The sequence below is a fragment of the Panthera pardus genome, unplaced genomic scaffold (assembly GCF_024362965.1).
Source record: "Panthera pardus isolate Hobbes unplaced genomic scaffold, ASM2436296v1 HiC_scaffold_27, whole genome shotgun sequence".
In the NCBI taxonomy this organism is placed as follows: Eukaryota; Metazoa; Chordata; class Mammalia; order Carnivora; family Felidae; genus Panthera; species Panthera pardus.
The window spans coordinates 39,829,188-39,848,576 of record NW_026526843.1 but is presented as its reverse complement, the minus strand read 5'-3'; the positions used below and the strand labels follow the sequence as shown (position 1 = coordinate 39,848,576).

The following is a 19,389-nucleotide window of genomic DNA, read 5'->3' as shown; positions in this document are numbered from 1 at the left end:
TGGTTACTGAGTGGTGCCTCTCTCCATATATGTGAACAAAGGGCAGGATTTGGGGGGACAGGGTCTGGGAAGCTTCCTACTGGAGAATGGCTTCCCTGGGCTCAGTAGGAGTCTATCCTTAGGGTCAGTGTCATGATGGAGCCAGCTCAAACAGGTGTATCCCTCCCAACTCTGCATTCAGTAACATCACATCGATAAATTGGAAGTGGCCATGGCTTGAGTATATACACTAGGGAAACAGGCCAACACTACAAAACAGGACTTCACTGAACTGGTTGTTTAACGCTTACCAGTACGCCACTGCATAAGGTATACTGAAGAATATGGAAGTTAGAAACCAGACTTGGCTCACTTCCTCCTAGATATGCTGCTCTGTTCTGGGAATATTCTTGAAGGGCCCAGTGAAACTAAGATTATTCACTCAAAGCAGTGGTTCTCAGCTCTGACTGCATGTTAGAATCATGTATGGAGATTTAAAAACCACTGGTGCCTGGGTCCCTCCTCTCAGACCATTTAAACCAGAATTTTGGCCGGGGGTGGGGGGGTGAGGCTGGGGTATAAAGGTTTTTCAAGCTTCCCAGGTAATTGTAGTGTGTGCCTGCTTGAGAACCACTGCCTTAAAGTGATATTCTGCCTAGGGGCACCTGGGTATCTCAGTCGGTTAAGCGTCCGACTCTTGGTTTCAGCTCAGGTCATGATCTCATGGTTTGTGAGTTTGAGTCTGGCATTGGGCTCTGTGCTGATAGTATGGAACCTGCTTGGGATTCTCTCTCTCTGCCTGTCTCTTTCTCTCTCTCTCTCTTCCAAAAATAAACTTTTTAAAAAAGTGATATTCTGCCTTGCCTCCAAATTGGCTGGTGATGCCCAATTAGCCTTCCCCAGGGCCAGGGAGGCAAGAACCCTAATGTACTAGTCCCTTGGGATTCAAGGACCATCACCTCATTCCCTTGCCCTTCTGTATCACTGGATTCCCATCTTTTTCCTGTTTTCAGAGATGCTACAGTGAGCTGAGGCCACCCCAAGGCCAGTCCCCTCCCTAGTCAGCATCCCGAAGTGGCCTTTGAGCTCCCAGCACACCCTGAGCACCTGAGGAAGAAGATGGGGCTGGAACATATCAAATTAAACCCTGTTCTACCTTCTCCTGGCTGGCCATGCCTCCAACTCCATCCTCCTTTTCCCCTTTAGCATTTGAAGATGGCCTGGGCACATTTCGTTAGCTTTCACTCTGCTTACTTGCTCTTAGTGGGGTGAACAAGAGGCAGTATGCAAATATCTTTCTCCAAAAGACAGTAGTCTGGGACTGAGGCACCACTGGGCCATTACTATACCCCATTACCACAAAAGCACATAAGGGGGAAAGAAACCATCAAAGGAATGTCTCAAGGGATCTGTCGTGGCCCAGTGTGTCTCCCATTCTCGTGTTTGAACTTTATGGCTCTAGCGCTGTCTGTAGGGACAAGTATTACATTAGATGTCATGATCATTAAAATCTTATTTAAAACAAAATGTTTTTGAAGGTTTCTAAGAAAACCCATCCAACCTCTTTGCTTGCCTGCCTTTGGTTTGATTTTTACCCCTGCTGGCAAAAAGCGCATCTGTGCTCCTTTGACAAGCTGCCTTTGGCCCATGCTGGGGCCCAGTTGGCTTGTGTGGGCACGCAGAGGACTGACTCCTGATGTGCGGTGCTGAGCCAGCTAGGGATGTGCTTGGACCTCTCTGCATAAGATTGTGCCTTCGTGCTGTTTCATTATCCACACCAGGCTATATTTGGGGTGAGAAATAGGGAGGGAACCCGAAATGAAATCAGACAGGTAAGTCAGTCAGCCAGTTAGTCACTCTGTCTCTGATCTGTCCATTAGCCAGGCAGCCGGGCAGCTAACCAGTCAGGATGTCAGACATTCTGCCTGTCTTGCAGCCAATTTGTCAGCCAGGGCATCAGTGAGTCAGACTGCTCTGCAGCCAACTTGACTGTCTGTCTGTCCATCAGTCAGTCAAGCCCATCAGCCTGTACTTTGGTCAAATGGAATGTCGTCCTCTCCTCAAAGAAGCTCTCTCCAGCTTCAGAAGCCAAATGAGTCACACGAGCACACGTTCACACCCACCCACCCACAACACACACCGATCTAGGACATTCTCTGTTCTGATAACTGTCTGTACTTTTCCTTCAAAGCGCTCACCACACCTTCCAATCCTATTCATCTGTATGGTTATTTGGTTTGTGTCTTATTTCCTGTTAGATTATAAGCTCCATGAGGGCAGGACTTGTGTGGGCCCTGTGCTGGCATGAATGGCTGCATCTATCCGTGGGCCATGCCGTCCATGAGTCATCCAACCAGCAGGTAGCAGTTTGCTGGGTGGGCAGAGTGGGCCATGGGGGCATTTCAGCCAGAGAGAACAGCATGGGTTAAGATATGAAAGTGGTAAAAGAACATGTCATCTCTGGAAAACTGTAAATAATGTGTCATTGCTGGAGCATAAAGAACAGGACAGGGATGGGAGGAGGGCACAGGCAGAGCTAGTGGGAGATATGCTTGGAGCTGTAGATTGAGTCCAGGTCCTAAAGGGTTTTGTGTAACACTAGAAGGCAGTAGGTTTTATGTGAAGAGATACTGAAAATTTTAAGGGAGAGTCATGTTTTAAGTTTATTTATTTATTTTGAGAGAGAGAGAGAAAGCACAAGCAGGGGAGGGGCAGAAAGAGAGGAAGAGAGAGAATCCCAACCAGGCTGCACGCTGTCAGCGGGGAGCCTAGGCAGGGCTCGAACCCACAAACTGTGAGATCTTGACCTGAGTCAAAACCAAGAGTCAGATTCTTACCCAACTGAGCCACCCAGGCACCCCGGGAGAGTCGTGTTTTAGAAACCCAGGCAGCGATATGGAGGTGAAGTGGAGTGAAGTGGGTAGAGACTGGAGGCAGGAAGGCCAATCAGGAGGCTACTGGAAGCCCTGAGGTTAGTGTGTCCCCACCTTTTCCATATCATGAGAAGTGCCACAATTTGTATGGCCTACTAGAACAAACTGATGAAGCAGCTTGTGGCCAGAGGCAACAGGACCCAGAGGCCGAGGGCTCAGGATCCCAGCACGATTGTCACCCATTCACAGATACCTCGAGAAGTTTGGGTATTAGAGGAAAATGATGCAGGCTTGAAATAAAGCTGTGCAGCAGGAGTGGCCATGATGTCTGTGAACACTCTTGAGGCAAGCCTAGTGAGTCTTGGGCCCTCATAGCAATGTTGGTAGCAGCTGTCCACACCCAGACCTCTGTGTATCCTTTTGTCATTAGTGGCAGGGGACAAGGCACTCTCCCCCTCCCCCATTCCATTCCCCTTCTGTCTCTTCTTTGTTGTACACAAGGCTGACCATTCTGTTGTGACCAAGAAATGTCCGTTAACTAGAAATACAAACACTCCTTCTGTCCCTTCTTAATAATGACCTGAAGGGTATGTTAACTAACTGAAGTTAAAATAAAAACTTTCTAAAAAATGACCCAAAGGTAACATCTCATGCCTGGTCCCTTTCTCACTGGAGAAAGGAGTCAGTTGATCCTCAGTGTACAGATGGTTCCTTTTCTTCCTGATGGCATTGAGTGAGCTCTCTAGGAGCATCATTAACTCATTGCCTGTGGGGTAAAATCCAAATGCCTTATCGTGGCATGCAGTGTAATTGGATGTAAAATAACTAAACAATTCAAGATAGGGTTCAACTCAGCACAAGACTGTGTGATACAGACATAGCAGTGTAGGAGCAGTGAGATAGGAAAAGAGTTCAAGAGGGAAATAGGCTGGAGATGGTGATCTGGGGGAGGCTGTACAAGAAGAGCAAGCCAAAGAGAGAGATGGAGATGGTCAGCAATTACAGAACCAGAACCCAGCATCACGGAAGCAGAAATGGAGGGAATTTCCAAAGGAGAAGGGCATCACTGTTGGCAAATGAAATAGGAGGTGTGAAAATGAAAATGAACAATTGTATTTAGCTAGAAAGAAGCTTCACTCCTAGATCAAACTAAACATGACCCACTACTCATTTCTGTACATAAAGTTTTCTTGGGACCCTGTCACACCCACTGTTTAGCTCATGGATTATCTATGGCTATTTTCACACTATAATAGCCAAGTTATTGCAACAGAGTATATGGCCTACAAGGCCTAAAGTATCCTAAAGTATTTGCTGTCTAGCCCTTTACAGAAAAAATTTGCCAACCGCTGGTCTGTATAAACTACAAAATATTCAACTTAAGCTCTATGTCAGGATCCTGAGAGACAGCAAAGAAAACTTGTGCAACTTTATTTAAGAGGTGAGCTGGTTTGGATTCAGAATTGTGCCCCAAGTGATGATCCAGGCAAAGAAGGCTATTCCAGTTGTGACCAAGTTCAACTAAGTCTTCTATGATTTTCCTTTTTATGGCCACCTAATCACCTCTCATCTGGACTGTTGCTGTAGCTACCTTACTGGTCAGAGAAGGGATTCACTCCATCCTAATTCTCTTAGCTCTTAATGCCTGGTCTGGGAACCCCCAAAAATCAAGGTGAGTCATGGCCCCATGGCTCCCTCTCCAGCCAGTCTTTCTCCCCTATCCCAGCAGAATGCCCCCATGACTGACTTCAGTCTGACCAAAACTTATTTTCAAGCCACACTTTCAAAATCATAATACAGATATTGGGAGGGTTTCTTAAAAAGGTATTAATTTTTTTTGGTTATGTCTCTTTTTTTTTGATATTTCAGTGCAAAATCTCTGAAACAGTCAACCAGTTAGCCCCAGGATTTAATTTGACTGATTGAAGGACAAAAACAAAAGTCAACAGAGTATGCTAGTATTTCCCAAAGTAGGTTACAAAAAAAAAAAAAAAAACAACTACAACCCTACCACCATAAGATCTTCTATGAAAATAGATGGTTTTGGTCAAATAATTTGGAAATGTTGAAATCCTAAAAACCCCCCTCTTGACATTTTGTAGTGCATGTTCCTATTTGAAAGGGACTGAGCTCTCTGCATAGCTTTGTTTGACCCAGTGTTTCACACATGTGCTTGACCAAGGAACTGTTTTAGGGAACACCAGCTAGCATCTTGAGGACACCTTAGGAAAGAGGGGAGAAGGGCACCTGTGTGACTCAGTTGGTTTAGCATCAGATTCGATTTCTGCTCAGCTCAGGATCTCACAGTCATGAGATCGGGCTCCACCCTGAGCATGGAGCCTGCTTGAGATTCTCTCTGCCCCTCTCCCCTGTGTAATCTCTCTCTCATGTGTGCTTTCTCTCTAAAATTTAAAAAAAAATAAGGAAGAGAAAGGAGGTCTGAGCAGGGCTGCAAACCAGAAAGGCCTGAGCCCCGAAGGTACACTGCTGCACAGAATGTCCCTGTCTGGAAAATTATTCTGGGCAGAGAGGGTTATAGAGATGAGCTAGAGATAGTTTGTGCATTCAGGAACTTTCCATCAGGGATGTTCCCCAGTCTAGCCAGGACTCCCAGGCTCACCCCACCTCCCCTAGCTGGCCCACATATCTGCCAAGCCCCAACAAACACAAATACAGCCACGCAACAGACACATGATATTACATAATTTTAGGTTTTTTTCAGTAAAGGTAGTTCATTAAATGTGTAATTAAAGGCTGATTTAATTTCGATACCTGGGTATGAGTTTAGTATAAATAGATTCTCAAATCAGAAGAAATGATCTGTCAGTCCACACACCTTGATTTTGGGCTCAGAAAGGATTCCCATACCTCTGCCAGTCATCTTTTCTTCAATGTTATCCTCCCAGACCTGCATCTGCCCCGCTCCTTCCCACACCCTCATGTTACTTCTTATCTCTCCTGCAGCCTCTGGTGCTGCTGATGGAGTGGCCTGAAGCCACCAACTTTGCCTGCCTGATTGCGGGGTACTGCCGTCTCCTGCTGGACTCCAGGAAGATGGTCTTCTCCAAGCCTGCCAGCCAGCCTCTTCCACCTCCAATGATCAAGGCAGGTAGGGTTCAGCCTCAGTTTTCAGTATGCCAGAGGCCCTTTGCACCCTGGACACATGGAGGGAGGAGCTTTGCTGCCTTAGGGCTCACCCCATTCCACCAGCACCCAGTTTCCCAGAAGCGAGCGCTATACCACTGGGTCCCCCCTGGCACAAGCCAGTGGGAAAGACAGCTGGCCTTCAGATGGGCCTGTCCCACAAAGGATGCCTGTGACAACACATTGCGATTGAGTCAGTGAATGAAGGTAAGACAAAAATAGCGAATAAGGAATAAACAGGACGAATCAGAGAATCGCACTGGATCTAAGGCACAGCTTTAGAGGTACAGTGATCTAGGGAGAGATGCATGGGTGTTCTGGTTTAGGGAAAGTGGAGGTTGAAAGTGAAGATAAAATCTTTCTTTTGTTCACCATAGTGGGGGGTCAACAGAGCTGCCCAAAGTTAAGAGGCCATGGGAGACTGGGGTAGGAAATTCCATGCAGGTGCAGAGTACAGTCCAGCAGGAGGCTTAGAGATATGAGGGGATGACCATTAAGAACAAGGTCAAGTACAGCCTCCAAACACAAGGCTTCCCAGTTAGACAACTCACTGCAGCCACCCCTCGGAGCTGTCCTGGGGATAGCACAAGCAGGGGCCTTGGGAAAGATCAGCCCAGTCCAGATAATTCTCCCTGGACCCAAAGCGGCAGGAGAAACAGGTGCTTCACATATTAGACCTAAGGCTCACGTAGATGTGGTAGGCACTCCTCCAACCCTGGCACCCAAACGTCATGGTGGAAGCTGAGACTGACCACCTAGCAGTCACCCTCCTCACATGCCAAAGCCTCTCCATCCACTTGCCTTGCAGTTGGCCATTTCTTCTCTGCCCAGAACTGCAGTGTTCTCACATCTCATCTAGATGAAGGAGTTTTAGGGAGTAGAAGCCCACTCCCCATGGATGCCCCAGCTCCCAGAGAGCTGTGTAACCCCCCACACCATGTCACCTCATCGTTTCTTGTTTGCAAACATCATGACAAGCCCTTGTTGACATCTTATAACATTATCCACGGGACTTAGAAGGCAATCCCCCAAACATAGACTGGGTAAAGGATGGGTGACCCCAAGGCATAGAAGGAGGCTCCACATGGAGAAGCAAAGGGACTGACTAGGAATAAGAAGGAGCCAGGAGGCCATGTTGCAGCATGTCCCCAGGGAGAATAGCTCTGAAGTGAACAGCTATACGTATCACCAAGCCTGTGGATGGCCAAGTGATGGCAAAACCAGTGTTAGTGTTGTCCATGTCACCTGGCATCACTCCCAAGTAAATTATACCTTTGGCTGAGCTGGTTAGGGGGAGAGAGAGGGAGAAGGGAAGGCGGAAGAAGGGGCCCTTTGGGGGAACCACTTTCAGAAGGTCCCAGAGATGACTCTGTAGTCCCACCTGCCTTCCAGAGGGTTCTGTCACCCCATCAGCCAACGCTGTCCTTCAGTATTTCTCTTTCCACAGGGATAGTGGCACCAAGTGAGGGCGCAGGGTTCCTGTTCCCCCTCAATCTCACTGAACATACCCTGGGATGCATCCCTGTGGCTTTGCCAAAGGCCAGTCAATTTCATTGGATTCTCTGGAAGGTGTTGCAGCCTGGAAAGAAGGCTTCTACAAGTGCTAGGCATGGCTTTAGAGCCCCTCCCTGATTCCTGAGCTTCCCCCTTGTGGCCTGCAGCATGATGGCGGCTCAGCTACCTCTAACACAGTGCCTTTCGCCACGCAGGAGCTGGATGGACCACCATGGTATTCCCTTGTCTGTACCGCTTCACCTCCCCAGGGGTGTGGGTCCATGCCTGGGCCCAGTACTTGGCCTTTTGAACTGTTATGTGCTGGGTTGATAACAACCGCCAAGTACTCTGCTTGTAGAGGGCTGGTGTGCGCATCTGACCCCGTGGCCCCAAGAAAGGGAAAGGGGGGACTGTGAGTGCACACTGGGGAGCCATCCACCCAGGTTACAGTGCCAGGCCATCAGTTCCTGGTACAACGTTGAGATATGTTTCCTCCACGGGCCCTCACTTTCACCCCAGAAAAGAAGCCCCAGTGCCCAGTTGTCATTTAGCAAAGGGCTATAGGAAACAGGCACCCTGCCAACCTCATCTGGGCTTTTTCCTCAGGGCCAAAGCCCCAGCTCACTTAGGGCCTGATCTCTCTGTCCAGATCTGTATTCTTGGCCCACTGCTGGATAGGCTTAAAGGCTTGTTTAACCAGCAACTCAAAAGAGAAAGCATCACCTCTCACTTGGAGGCCCAGAAAAAAAGGAACATGGGGACATGGAAGGGAAGGAATTACCTCTTGGGCTTTATCAGTAGTTTCCCCAAAGTACGTATTTCACTCATTCACCCAAAGACTATTTCTCAGTTACTCATTATATACCAGGTCCTTGCCCTCACAGAGCTTACAGTCTAGTGCGGGGAATACAGACGGATGATTAAACTGATATTATCAATAGAGTAAGTGCCTTTGGATTTACATAGGGGAAACTCCACAGCCACAACAGAACAGCACCTGGGCTTAAAGACACAGCTTAGAGAAAGTCTCAGGCAAATGCCAGTTCTCACCTGTATTGGGCCGTTGGGAGATCCAGGGGCAACCATCTCTCTCCAGCCTCGAGCTCCCCCGTATCATGGGGAAATCCAGGAAAATAAGGCTTCAGGGCCCCCGTTGGAGCCACAGTCACAGACTTTTCCCCCATGGTTAGAAAGAAGTGTGGTCTGGTATAGTAAATGTTCTGAAACACACCCACACATATATAGACAAGTGCTTTTTGACAAAGGTGCAAAGGTAGTACAGTGGAGAAAGGACAGTCAAAGCTGGTTGACTCAGTGTTGCACTGACTCTATGCATGTATGCATGCGTACACACACACTGCATATATTTATGTGTATGTGTATGTGTGTATACACACTGCATACATTTTTTAACATAGCTCCAGTTGGATCACCATCCTGTTCTTTGCAAGCATTTTTTTAAAAGTCAATCTTCTGAGTGGCTGAGTACAGAGAGCTAGACTAGGACATCCCCCTTGGGGAAAGCTGATGAGCAATTTACAGCAGATTTGCAATCTGAGAGGCATGCTGTTCTAACCATCAGCCAAGCGCACCTGGCTCTGCTTGCATTTCTAACCTTCTGTCTGGAGGAGGTCTGGGCTTTTCCAGACATATTTTCTCCTCCGCATGGCCCTGTGCTGCTCCTTGGATCTGGAAATCACAGTCATTGTCAGCCTGGTGTTGGGAGATGTGTTAGACCTACAGCCTTTGTCAGAGAGGAGCCACCACCTACTTATTGGACATGCCCCTGGGAGCCACCTCTGATGTCAGCTTATTGCCAGGCTGGCTATGCTGACTGTTCAGCTGGCTCATAGGAAGTTAGCACCTGGTGCATGGCCAGGACCTGTGGACAGTGCCTGAGAGTAGAAACCACCTGAACTGCTACTTCATGCTAGTGGCTTAGCACTGCCCTAGAGCGCTTCTTCACCAAGGCTCAGAGGGTCATTACATATTATTCCCCCAGCCGATCCAGAGTTCCCTGGATACAGCTACTAGGGCCTGAATTGAACCCACTCAACATAATTACATTGACTCTATATTTAAAGGGGCAACATGGTCTATGGAAATCAGAAAGGGTTTAGAACCTGAAGGTATAGAGACTTGGGTTCTAGCCCCCGCTCTGCTATATCTTAGCTGTGTGGCCATGAACAAATTCCATAAACGGAGTCTGTTTCTTCATCTGCAACCTGAAGATAACAGTACCTAACTCAGTAGAGATTTGACAGGAGTATGTGAGAGAAGACTCACAAATTTCTTTTAAGCACAGAGCACATTTTTGGCTCTTTTTATAACAATTGAGAGTTCACTTTGTGCCCAGCACTGTGCTTTTTTTTTTTTTAAAGAATATAAACAGCTTCATTGAGAAATAATTTCCAAGCCAGAAAATTCACCCATTTAAACTTCACAACTCAGTGTTTTTGAGTATGTTTAATATACTTACAGGACTTTGTACCCATTACCACAATTTAATTTTAGAACTTTTGACCCCTCCTAAAACAAACTCTGTACCCGTAACACTCATCCCCTAGTCCCTTCCTAATCAGCACCCAGCCTTAAGCAGCCATGCATGAACTGGTTTTCTGGGTCTATAGCTTTGCCTATCATGGACATTTTGGATAAAAAGAATACTACAATATATAGTCTTCATGTGGTTTGCTTTTTTCATTTAGCATAATGTTTTCAAGGGTCATTCGTGTTGTAGCATATATCAGTATTTGTTTCTTTTTATAGCCAAATATTCCGTTGTGCAGATAGACCACATTATGTGTATCCATTCGTCAGTTGGTGAGCATTTGGGTTTCCTTCATTGTGGCTATTATGAATAATAATGTTATAAACCTTTATGCATGAGTTTTTATGGACGCATATGTTCTTGTTTCTCTTTGGCACACAACTAGGAGTGGAATTGCTTGTCAAATGGTAACTCTATGTTTAACTTTGAGAAACTGCCAAAGTGTTTCCCAAAAGGACTGCACCATTTTACATTACCATCCACAGTGTTGGTGGATACAATTTCACCATATCCTCACCAACACTTGTTATTGTCCATCTTTTTTTTTTATATATCCATTGTAGTGGATGTGAAAAGGTATCTCGTGGTTTTGATTTGCATTATCATAGCTGATGGTGTTGAATATCTTTTCATGTATTTATTAGCCATTTGTATATCTTCTTTCATGAGCTATCTATTCACATCCTTTGCTCATTTTTAAACTGGGCTATTTGACCATAAACATGAGGGTTTATTTCTAGACTCACAATTCTGTTCCATTGATCTACGTGTTTATTCTTAAGTCAGTACCACACTGTCTTGATTACCATTGCTTTGTATTAAGTTTTGCAATCAGGAAGTGTGGGTCTGCCTACCTTGTTCTTTTTTAAGATTGTTTTAGTTATTCCGTGTCCTTTGTGATTCCATATGAACTTTTGAATTACCTTGTCAATTACTACAAAAAGTCCATTGGGATTCTTATAAGGGGCTGTGTTGAATCTGTAGATCAGTTTGGGAAGTACTTTCATGTTGACAATATTGAGTCTTCCAATCCATGAGTATAGACTGTCTTTTCATTTATTTAAACCTTCTTTAATTTCTTTCAGAAATGTTTGCAGTTTCCATTGTACAAGTCCTGCACTTCTTTTGTTAAATTTATACCTATTTTATTCTTTTTGGTGCTGTTATAAATAGAATTGTTTCCTAATTTCATTACCAGATTGTTCATTGCTACTATATAACAATACAGTTAATTTTTGTTCTGTCCTTTATCATGCAACCTTGCTGAGCTTATTAGCTCTAATAATTTGTGGATTCCTTGGGATTTTTTCCACAGAAGATCATGTCATTTGCATATAGAGATAGTTTTACTTTTCCTTTCTGATCTGGATGCCTCATGTTTCATTTTATTGTCTAATTATCCTGGCTAAGCCTTCTTGTACAGTGTTGAATAGAAGGGTTAAAACAGAAGTCCTGGACTTTTTATGATGTTAGGGGGAAAGCTTTCAGTGTTTTACCACCAGGTATGATGTTTGCCATGGGTTTTTCATAGATAATCTTTATGATGTTGAGGAAGTTCCCTTTTATTTCTAGCTTTTTGAGTTTTCTCATGAAAGGGTGGTATCTTTTGCCAAATTATTTTTCTGAGTCTATTGAGATGATCATGTGGTTTTTGTCCTCTATTCTATTAACATGATGTATCACATTAATTGATTTTTGGATGTTAAACCAACCTTGAATTCGTGCAATAAATCCCATTTCGTCATGGTGTATAATGCTTTTTATATGTTGCTGGATTCAGATTGCTACTATTTTGTTGAGGAACTTTGTATCTGTATTTACAAGAAATATTGCTCTGTAGTTTTCTTGTGATGTTTTGTCTGGTTTTGATACCAGGGTAATATTGATGTTAGAGAATGAGTTGTGAAGTGTTCCCCCCTCTTCTGTGTGTGTGTGTGTGTGTGTGTGTGTGTGTGTGTGTGTGTGTGTGTTTTGGAAGGGTTTTGAAGAATTTGTAGAAATTCTTTGAGCATTTGGGAAAATTTGCCAGTGAAGCCATTATTTTTAGTAGGGGTGGGATGAATACCTTGTTTTCAAGTTTAATTTATTTATTTTTAGAGTATGAGCAGAGGAGGGGCAGAGAAAGAGGGAGAATATCAAGCAGGCTCTGGGCTGTCAGCACAGAGCCCATATGGAGCTCAAACTCATGGAACTGTGAGATAATAACCTGAGCTGAAATCAGGAGTCAGACACTTAACTGACTAAGCCACCCAGGCGCCCTAGGGTAGATACTTTTAATTACTAACTCAATTTTTCTTGTTATTGGCCTATTCGGGTTTCCTGTCTTCCTGAGTCAGTTTTGATCATATATTTCTAGGTATTTGTCCATTTCATTTAGGTTATCTAATGTTTTTGGTATAAGCTTACTTAAAATATTCTTTTATAATTAAGTCCATATCTGTAGAATCAGCAGTGATGGTCCTCTTATTCCTGATTTTAGTAATTTGAATCTTCTCTTTTTTTTTGCTCGGTCTCTACAGCTAAATGTTTGTCAATTTTATTGATCTTTTCAAAGAACCAACTTTTAGTTTCATCAATTTTCACAATTGTTTTTCTGTCCTCTAAACTTTACTGTTTCTTTCCTTCTGCTTGCTTTGGGTTTGGTTTGCTTCTCATTTGCAAGTTTCTTAAGGTGGAAGGTTAGGCTATGGATGTGAAATCTCTTCCTTTTTAATGTATGTGTTTATAACTATAAATGTGTCTCTAAACAGTAATTTAGCTAGATCCCATGAGTTTGGGTATGTTGTATCTTCATTTTCATTCATCTCAAAATATTTTCCAATTTACCTTGTGATTTCTTCTTTGACCCATTGTTTATTTAGGGATGTTTTATTTAATGTCCACATATTTGTGAGTTTCCCAAAGTGCATTCTATTATTGATTTCTAATTCCATTGTGCCCCCCCCCAACACATACTTTGTATGATTTCCTTTCTTTTAAATTTATTGAAGCTTATTTTGTGACCTAACATATGGCCTGTCTTGGAGAATGTTCTAGGTGCACTTGAGAAGAATGTATATTCTGCTGTTGTTAGGTGGCATGTTCTGTAGATTTTTTTTGCTATGTCTGTTATGCCCAGAATTCGTGACCTCCAAAGACCACCAGGGAGCCGAGTCCGATGCAAGAGCAAAGAGCCTTTATTCGAGCTAACTCGAGCTCAATCCCCTACCTGCATCGATGCAGCGGTGAGATACCAGAGAGAGAAAACGAGTTTCAAAAGCACAAAGGTTTTATAGGGGCCTAGGGGCAGTTGGTGAGGTAATGGCTGTGGCCTCAGCCGATTGGCTGGGGAAGGGTCCGAGTCCTGTTACGCAGGTCGCTGGGCGTGTTTTGATCGGGAAGTTTGAATGGGTGAGTGGGAGGTTACCCTAGGGGAGGAGGCGTGGTCTGAGGTTTCTGTGATTTTCCTGGGAAGGGGGCATGTCGGGGACATAGTCACTCAAGGTGGAGGACACAGAACAAGATGGAGTCGGCCGGCGTAGGTCTGCTCTTTCATTCCCCCCTTGTCATGTAGCTTGCGGGCCCAATCATGGGACCGGCTGCATTTCTATTTTGTACTGAGTACGGAGGACCGTTAGTTGGACGGCCCCCACACAGTCCCTGAGCTGGTGTCTATGATCTGCCAGGTAATGTTTTGGGGGGCATGGGGACCGGCAGCATGAGCAATGACAAGCAGAGTTAACAGAGTTACCAATATTAGGTGGGTCAAATGCGCTGTAGCTTGAGCTTGAGCGGGTTATGTTGGTCCTGATTGACAGCCCATCGCGTGACGAAGTCCTTCCGGATCAAGGAGGGGTCCGCTGGCCGAACGTGGGTGTGATGGACCCAGGTCACGATGCCGTCTACTTTGAGAGCGGTGGGGGTTGTCAGCACCACGATGTAGGGTCCCTTCCAGCGCGGCTCGAGGGTCTCTCGGTGGTGTCTCTTGACGTAGACCCAGTCTCCCGGCCTGTACTGATGAGGTGTCGGGGTTGGGCCAGCCTCATAGATGGCACAGAGGCGTGGCCAAATGTCCTCGTGCGCCTTCTGGAGCCCTCTCAAGGAAAGAAAAAGTTCTTGATCTTTAAACTTAGCAAGAAGGTTGGGAATAATAGGGGGTGGCCTGCCAAACATGATCTTGTAGGGAGTAAAACCCAGAGTGTAAGGAGTGTTTCTAACCTGGTAAAGGGCATACGGTAGGAGAGTCACCCAGTCCCCGCCAGTCTCCATGGTTAATTTGGTAAGGGTCTCTTTTAGGGTTCTATTCATTCTTTCTACCTGTCCTGAGCTCTGGGGCCTATAAGCACAATGTAATTTCCAGTTTTCCCCCACTGCCTTGGCTACTGCTACTGCCTGTGTTACCTGTGAGATAAAAGCTGGTCCACTGTCTGATCCTACCATGGCAGGAAAACCATACCTGGGTAAGATGTCTTCTAGTAGCTTCTTAGCCACCGTCTGAGCCGTTTCATGCTTGGTTGGGTATGCCTCCACCCAGCCAGAGAAGGTGTCTCTAAATACTAAAAGATATTTATAACCATACTTTCTTGGTTTGACTTCAGTGAAGTCGACTTCCCATTGGGCTCCCGGTCTGGTGCCTCTGAGCCTGGTTCCTTTTTTATTTGATGTGGCTCTCACGTTGGTGAGTTGGCAGGTCTTGCAGGCAGATACAACTTGCTCTATTTTGGTGTCCTGTTGGTGAATCTTGATTCTGGCATGTCAGATTAAGTCTTTTAATTTTCGAGCCCCCATGTGAGTAGACCGATGCATGTGCTCTAATATTGAGACTCCGAGCCGGTCTGGCAGCACGAGCTCCTTGTTAGGTGTATACCACCATCCCTTTATCTCCTGGGCCATGGGGAGTTTCTTGATCTGCTATAACTCCTCCTGGGAGTATTTGGGCTGGTCTGGTAAAAGTGGGTCTCCTGGGTCCGGCAGTTGTATGGTCATGGTGGGAACTGAAGTTAAGGGCTACTGCCTTGGCTGCCTGGTCAGCCTTTTGATTACCTCTAGCTACTGGGTTATCAGCTTTCTGGTGCCCTTGGCAGTGGATAACGGCTAGCTTGGTAGGAAGCCATAAGGCCGTAAGCAGGTTAAGTATCTCCTGCTTATTTTTTATAGTCCGTCCTTCTGCCGTCAGTAACCCCCTCTCCTGATAAATTGCCCCATGAATATGAGCTGTGGCAAACGCATAACGGCTGTCTGTGTAGATGTTAAGCCATTTTCCAGCTCCCAGCATCAGCGCCCTGGTGAGGGCTATGAGCTCTGCTCACTGGGCTGACGTTCCAGAGGGTAGAACCTCCGCCCATACAGTGTCCGTTTCGGTGACCACCGCTGCACCCGCATACCTGTGTCCGTCTTGCACAAAGCTTCTGCCATCAGTGAACCAAGTAGCCTCGGCATCAGGGAGGGGCCGGTCGGTCAGGTCCTTCTGGAATCCATGTACTTGTTCCAGGATTCCCGCACAGTCATGTAGTAGAGCACCTAGGTCAGGGTCGGGCAGCAGGGTTGCAGGATTGAGGGCTGCACTGGGGTGGAACCACACTCGTGGAGGGTTGAGTAGGAGGCTCTGGTAATGAGTCATACGTGTGTTGCTCATCCATCTATCAGGAGGCTGTTTCAGGACCCCTGTAATGGTGTGTGGGGGCGTGATCCAGATCTCCTGTCCTAGGGTAAGTTTGTCTGCGTCCTTGTCTAGGCGTGCTGTCGCTGCAATAATTTTTAGGCATGGCGGCCAGCCGGCAGCCACTGGGTCTAGTTTCTTGGACAGGTAAGCCACCGGGAGGTTCCAGGGGCCTAAGGCTTGAGTTAGAACCCCTTTTGCTATTCCCTTATGTTCGTCTACAAAGAGGTGGAAGGGCTTCGTAATGTCTGGTAGGCCCAGGGCTGGGGCACTTAGGAGGGCCTTTTTTAACCGATTAAAGGCAATTTCTTCTTTTTCAGTCCATTTAAATGTTTTCCCCTCTTTGGTAGCTTCATATAGGGGCCTGGCAATTTCAGCAAAACCTGGAACCCAGAGGCGGCAGTAGCCGGCTGATCCTAGGAATTCCCTCACTTCTCTTCGGGAGGTGGGAGTAGGGATCTTTAGGACAGTTTCTTTTCTGGCATCTGATAACCGCCGCTGTCCGCCCTCCAGGATATATCCCAGGTAACTTACCTTCTCCCTGCATATCTGAGCCTTCTTCGAGGATGCCCGGTACCCTAAGGCCCCCAGGGTAGCCAGCAGGTCCTGGGTCCCTCGCTCACAGTCTTTGGCCTTGTCGGCAGCAATCAGGATGTCATCTATGTACTGTGGGAGGGTGAGGCCAGGGTGCTCCCTTCTGTACTCACCCAGGTCCTCGTGTAGTGCCTCGTCGAAGATGGTGGGCGAATTTTTGAATCCCTGAGGTAGCTGTGTCCAGGTGAGTTGCCCACTTTGGCCCTCCTCCGGATCATTCCACTCGAAGGCGAACAAGGGTTGGCTCTGGGGTGCAGGCGGCAGACTGAAGAAGGCATCCTTTAAATCTAGTACAGTATACCAGACCCTGGAGGGCGCCAAGGAGCTCAAGAGAGTATATGGGTTGGGAACAGTTGGGTGTATGTCCGTGACCCTCTTATTTACTTCCCGGAGGTCTTGTACAGGTCAGTAGTCATTTGTGTGAGGCTTTTTGACCGGCAGTAGGGGGGTGTTCCCAGGAGACTGGCAAGGAACTAGTACCCCTAGGCTTTGTAGTCTCCGGATGTGTGGCTGGATCCCCTTCCGGGCCTCCTGAGACATGGGGTATTGTTTGATCCTTACCAGACTTTCTCCTGGCTTGAGCTCGACCAGGACCAGGGTCCTGTGAGTGGCTAGTCCTATCCCCCCGCCCCCCCCCCCCCCCCCCCCCCCCGTCTCTGCCCAAACCGAGGGGAATTCTTGAAGCCATCTGTCTATATTATCCTCTCTCGGGAGCGCCTCCTGGTGGAGGCGGTATTCATCCTCCAGTTTCATGGTCAGGACCTGGATAGGGTGGCCCTTGCCATCGGTGACCTGAGGCCCCCCTTGTCTGAAAGTTATCTGAGCTCCAATCTTGGTCAGTAAGTCCTGTCCTAACAGTGGGTAGGGGCATTCTGGTATTACCATAAAGGAGTGGGAAGTGGGATACCCGGCCCGTCCCCAAATCTATTGTTCTTCGGGTAGTCCATGAATACTGGCTCATACCAGTTGCCCCTTGTACCCAGGACTTCTTGCTGGCTAGTTTTCCTTGTGGGGTGCAGAGGACCGAATGTTGTGCTCTGGTGTCGACGAGAAAGTCAACAGGGGTCCCCTCCACTTTAAGAGTTACCCTCGGTTCGGGGAGAGGGTCCAAACCCCGACTCCCCTAATCACTCAGTTCATCTAGCTCTAGGACTTTTACTGGATCAGTCTTGCTTCCCTTCCCGCCGGCCCTTTTCGGACAATCTTGGGCCCAATGCCCTATCTCCTTGCAGTATGCACACTGATATTTCTGCAGCCTCTGCTTCCCCCCCTTGGTGGTTCCTTTACCTTTTCTTGCGTCGTCTGCCAGTTGCCGGAGGCGGCGGTCTCGTTCCTCGGGGAAGTCACCAGTGGTAGCTAGTAGTATTCTGGCCAGGTCTCAAGTCTGCTTACTGCTGGCAGCCGCCATGGCGCGAGCCTGCTTGTCCTCAGGAGGCTCCCGGTTATTATATACCTTTTCGTCTACCACCAGTAAGTCCTGCAGACTTTTTTCTCCTAGTCTATCTATTTTCTGTAATTTTCTCTTAATGTCTATGGCCGATTGGTTTACAAAGGCCATGATAACAGCTGCCTTGCTTTCCAGAGCCTCTGGATCCATGGGGGCATAGGTACGGAATGCCTCCATGATCCATTCTAAAAAGGCAGCCGGAGGTTCATCTTTTCCCTGTTGTACATTTCCTACCTTGGCCAAATTGGTTGGCTTTCTAGCGGCCATTCGGAGACCCCCCATTAGAGTCTGGCAGTAGACCCGGAGCCTCTCCTTACCTTCTGCCGTGTTGAAATCCCACTGGGGCCAAGTTAAGGGGAAGGAGGCATCTATCTGAGCCTGGTTGGTGGTGGGATTCCCGTCTGTGCCCGGAACTAGTTTTCAGGCCTCATTGAGGATTCTTTCTCTTTCTTCAGTCGTGAACAGGACCTGCAAAAGCTGCTGGCAATCGTCCCACGTGGGCTGATGAGTAAAAAGAATAGAGTCTAATAAATCAATAAGCCCTGCCGGTTTCTCGGAAAACTTAGGATTCTGAGCTTTCCAATTGTAGAGGTCACTAGTGGCAAAAGGCCAATAGTGATGGGGCTGATTCCCCTCCGCGTCTGGGGGTCCGGTGGCTCGCAGGGGCAGAATAGTGGAGTTGGCGGCAGAGGCCGATTGCTCCCTCTGAGCCCTTTGTCTGGTAAAGGGCGGGCTTCCCACTGGAGCGTTTCCGCCTCCTGCTCTCGGAACAGCGTCTGCCTCCCCCAGAGGGGGAGGATGGTGTTCTTCCGGCATCCTAGGGGGGTTATATGGGGGAGGAAAAATTAATTCTTCTTCAGTCCCCCCCTGTAGGACAGGGTAGAAGGGTGTTGAAGGCTGGGTAAGACTTTTCTTGTTTTCCTTCTTCTCTGTCCCCTGCAAAGCAAGAATGTGTTTTGGCTCCGGAGGGAGTGGGGCTAGGAAGGGCTTAAGCCAAGAGGGTGGGTCTTCTACAAGGTCCTGCCAAGTGATAATGTAAGGGAGCTGATCAGGATGACCCGTCTTAGGCCGAGAGATGATACCCCTGACTCGGTCGATGGTAGGGAGGTCGAAGGTCCCCTCTGGTGGCCATCCGACATTGAAAGCTGGCCACTCACTAGAACAAAAAACCTGCCACCGACCCTTTCGGACTTCCACACTGAGGTTGTTAGCTCTTCCCCTCACATCCTTAAAGTGATCAATCATAATACTTAGAGGAGTAGTCTGAGTCTGTCCCATAATGTCCGTCCAGTAAGTCCACAGAACAAAACAGAGAAACACAGAAACAGACAAACAGAGGACCCCTAGAAAGTCTTCCAACTCCATGGAAGCAAAACTGAAAGCTAGACGACGGCCTTGCGCCGACCGGCGGGAGTGACCTGCCTCGTCTCAGACCTTTGAGGGGATTCCACGTCCTTCCAAAACCGATGAGGGGATTCCACGTCCCTCCAAAACCAAAAGCTAGACGACGGCCTCATGCCGACCGGCGGGAGCGCCCGCGCCATCTCAGACCTTTGAGGGGATTCCACATCCCTCCAGAAGGGAGAATCGGAACGTCTTCCGAAACTCCCGGCCCGTGGTCCTCCAGTGCGTCCACTTAGACCACGCCGGGCACTACCAGAATTTCAGA

The 19,389-nt window shown here is 47.3% G+C and overlaps 1 protein-coding gene across 6 annotated transcripts in view; it reads left to right on the top strand.

Moving 5' to 3' along the window:
• The window catches only part of FRMPD3 (FERM and PDZ domain containing 3), an 85,568-nt gene that overhangs the window by 57,792 nt on the left and 8,387 nt on the right, over positions 1–19,389 (top strand). For all 6 annotated transcript variants that reach the window (XM_019435674.2, XM_053891287.1, XM_053891288.1 and 3 more), the window contains one exon: positions 5,817–5,961. In XM_019435674.2, coding sequence (XP_019291219.2) covers positions 5,817–5,961 — 145 coding nt within the window. The remainder of the gene's footprint in view (positions 1–5,816; positions 5,962–19,389) is intronic.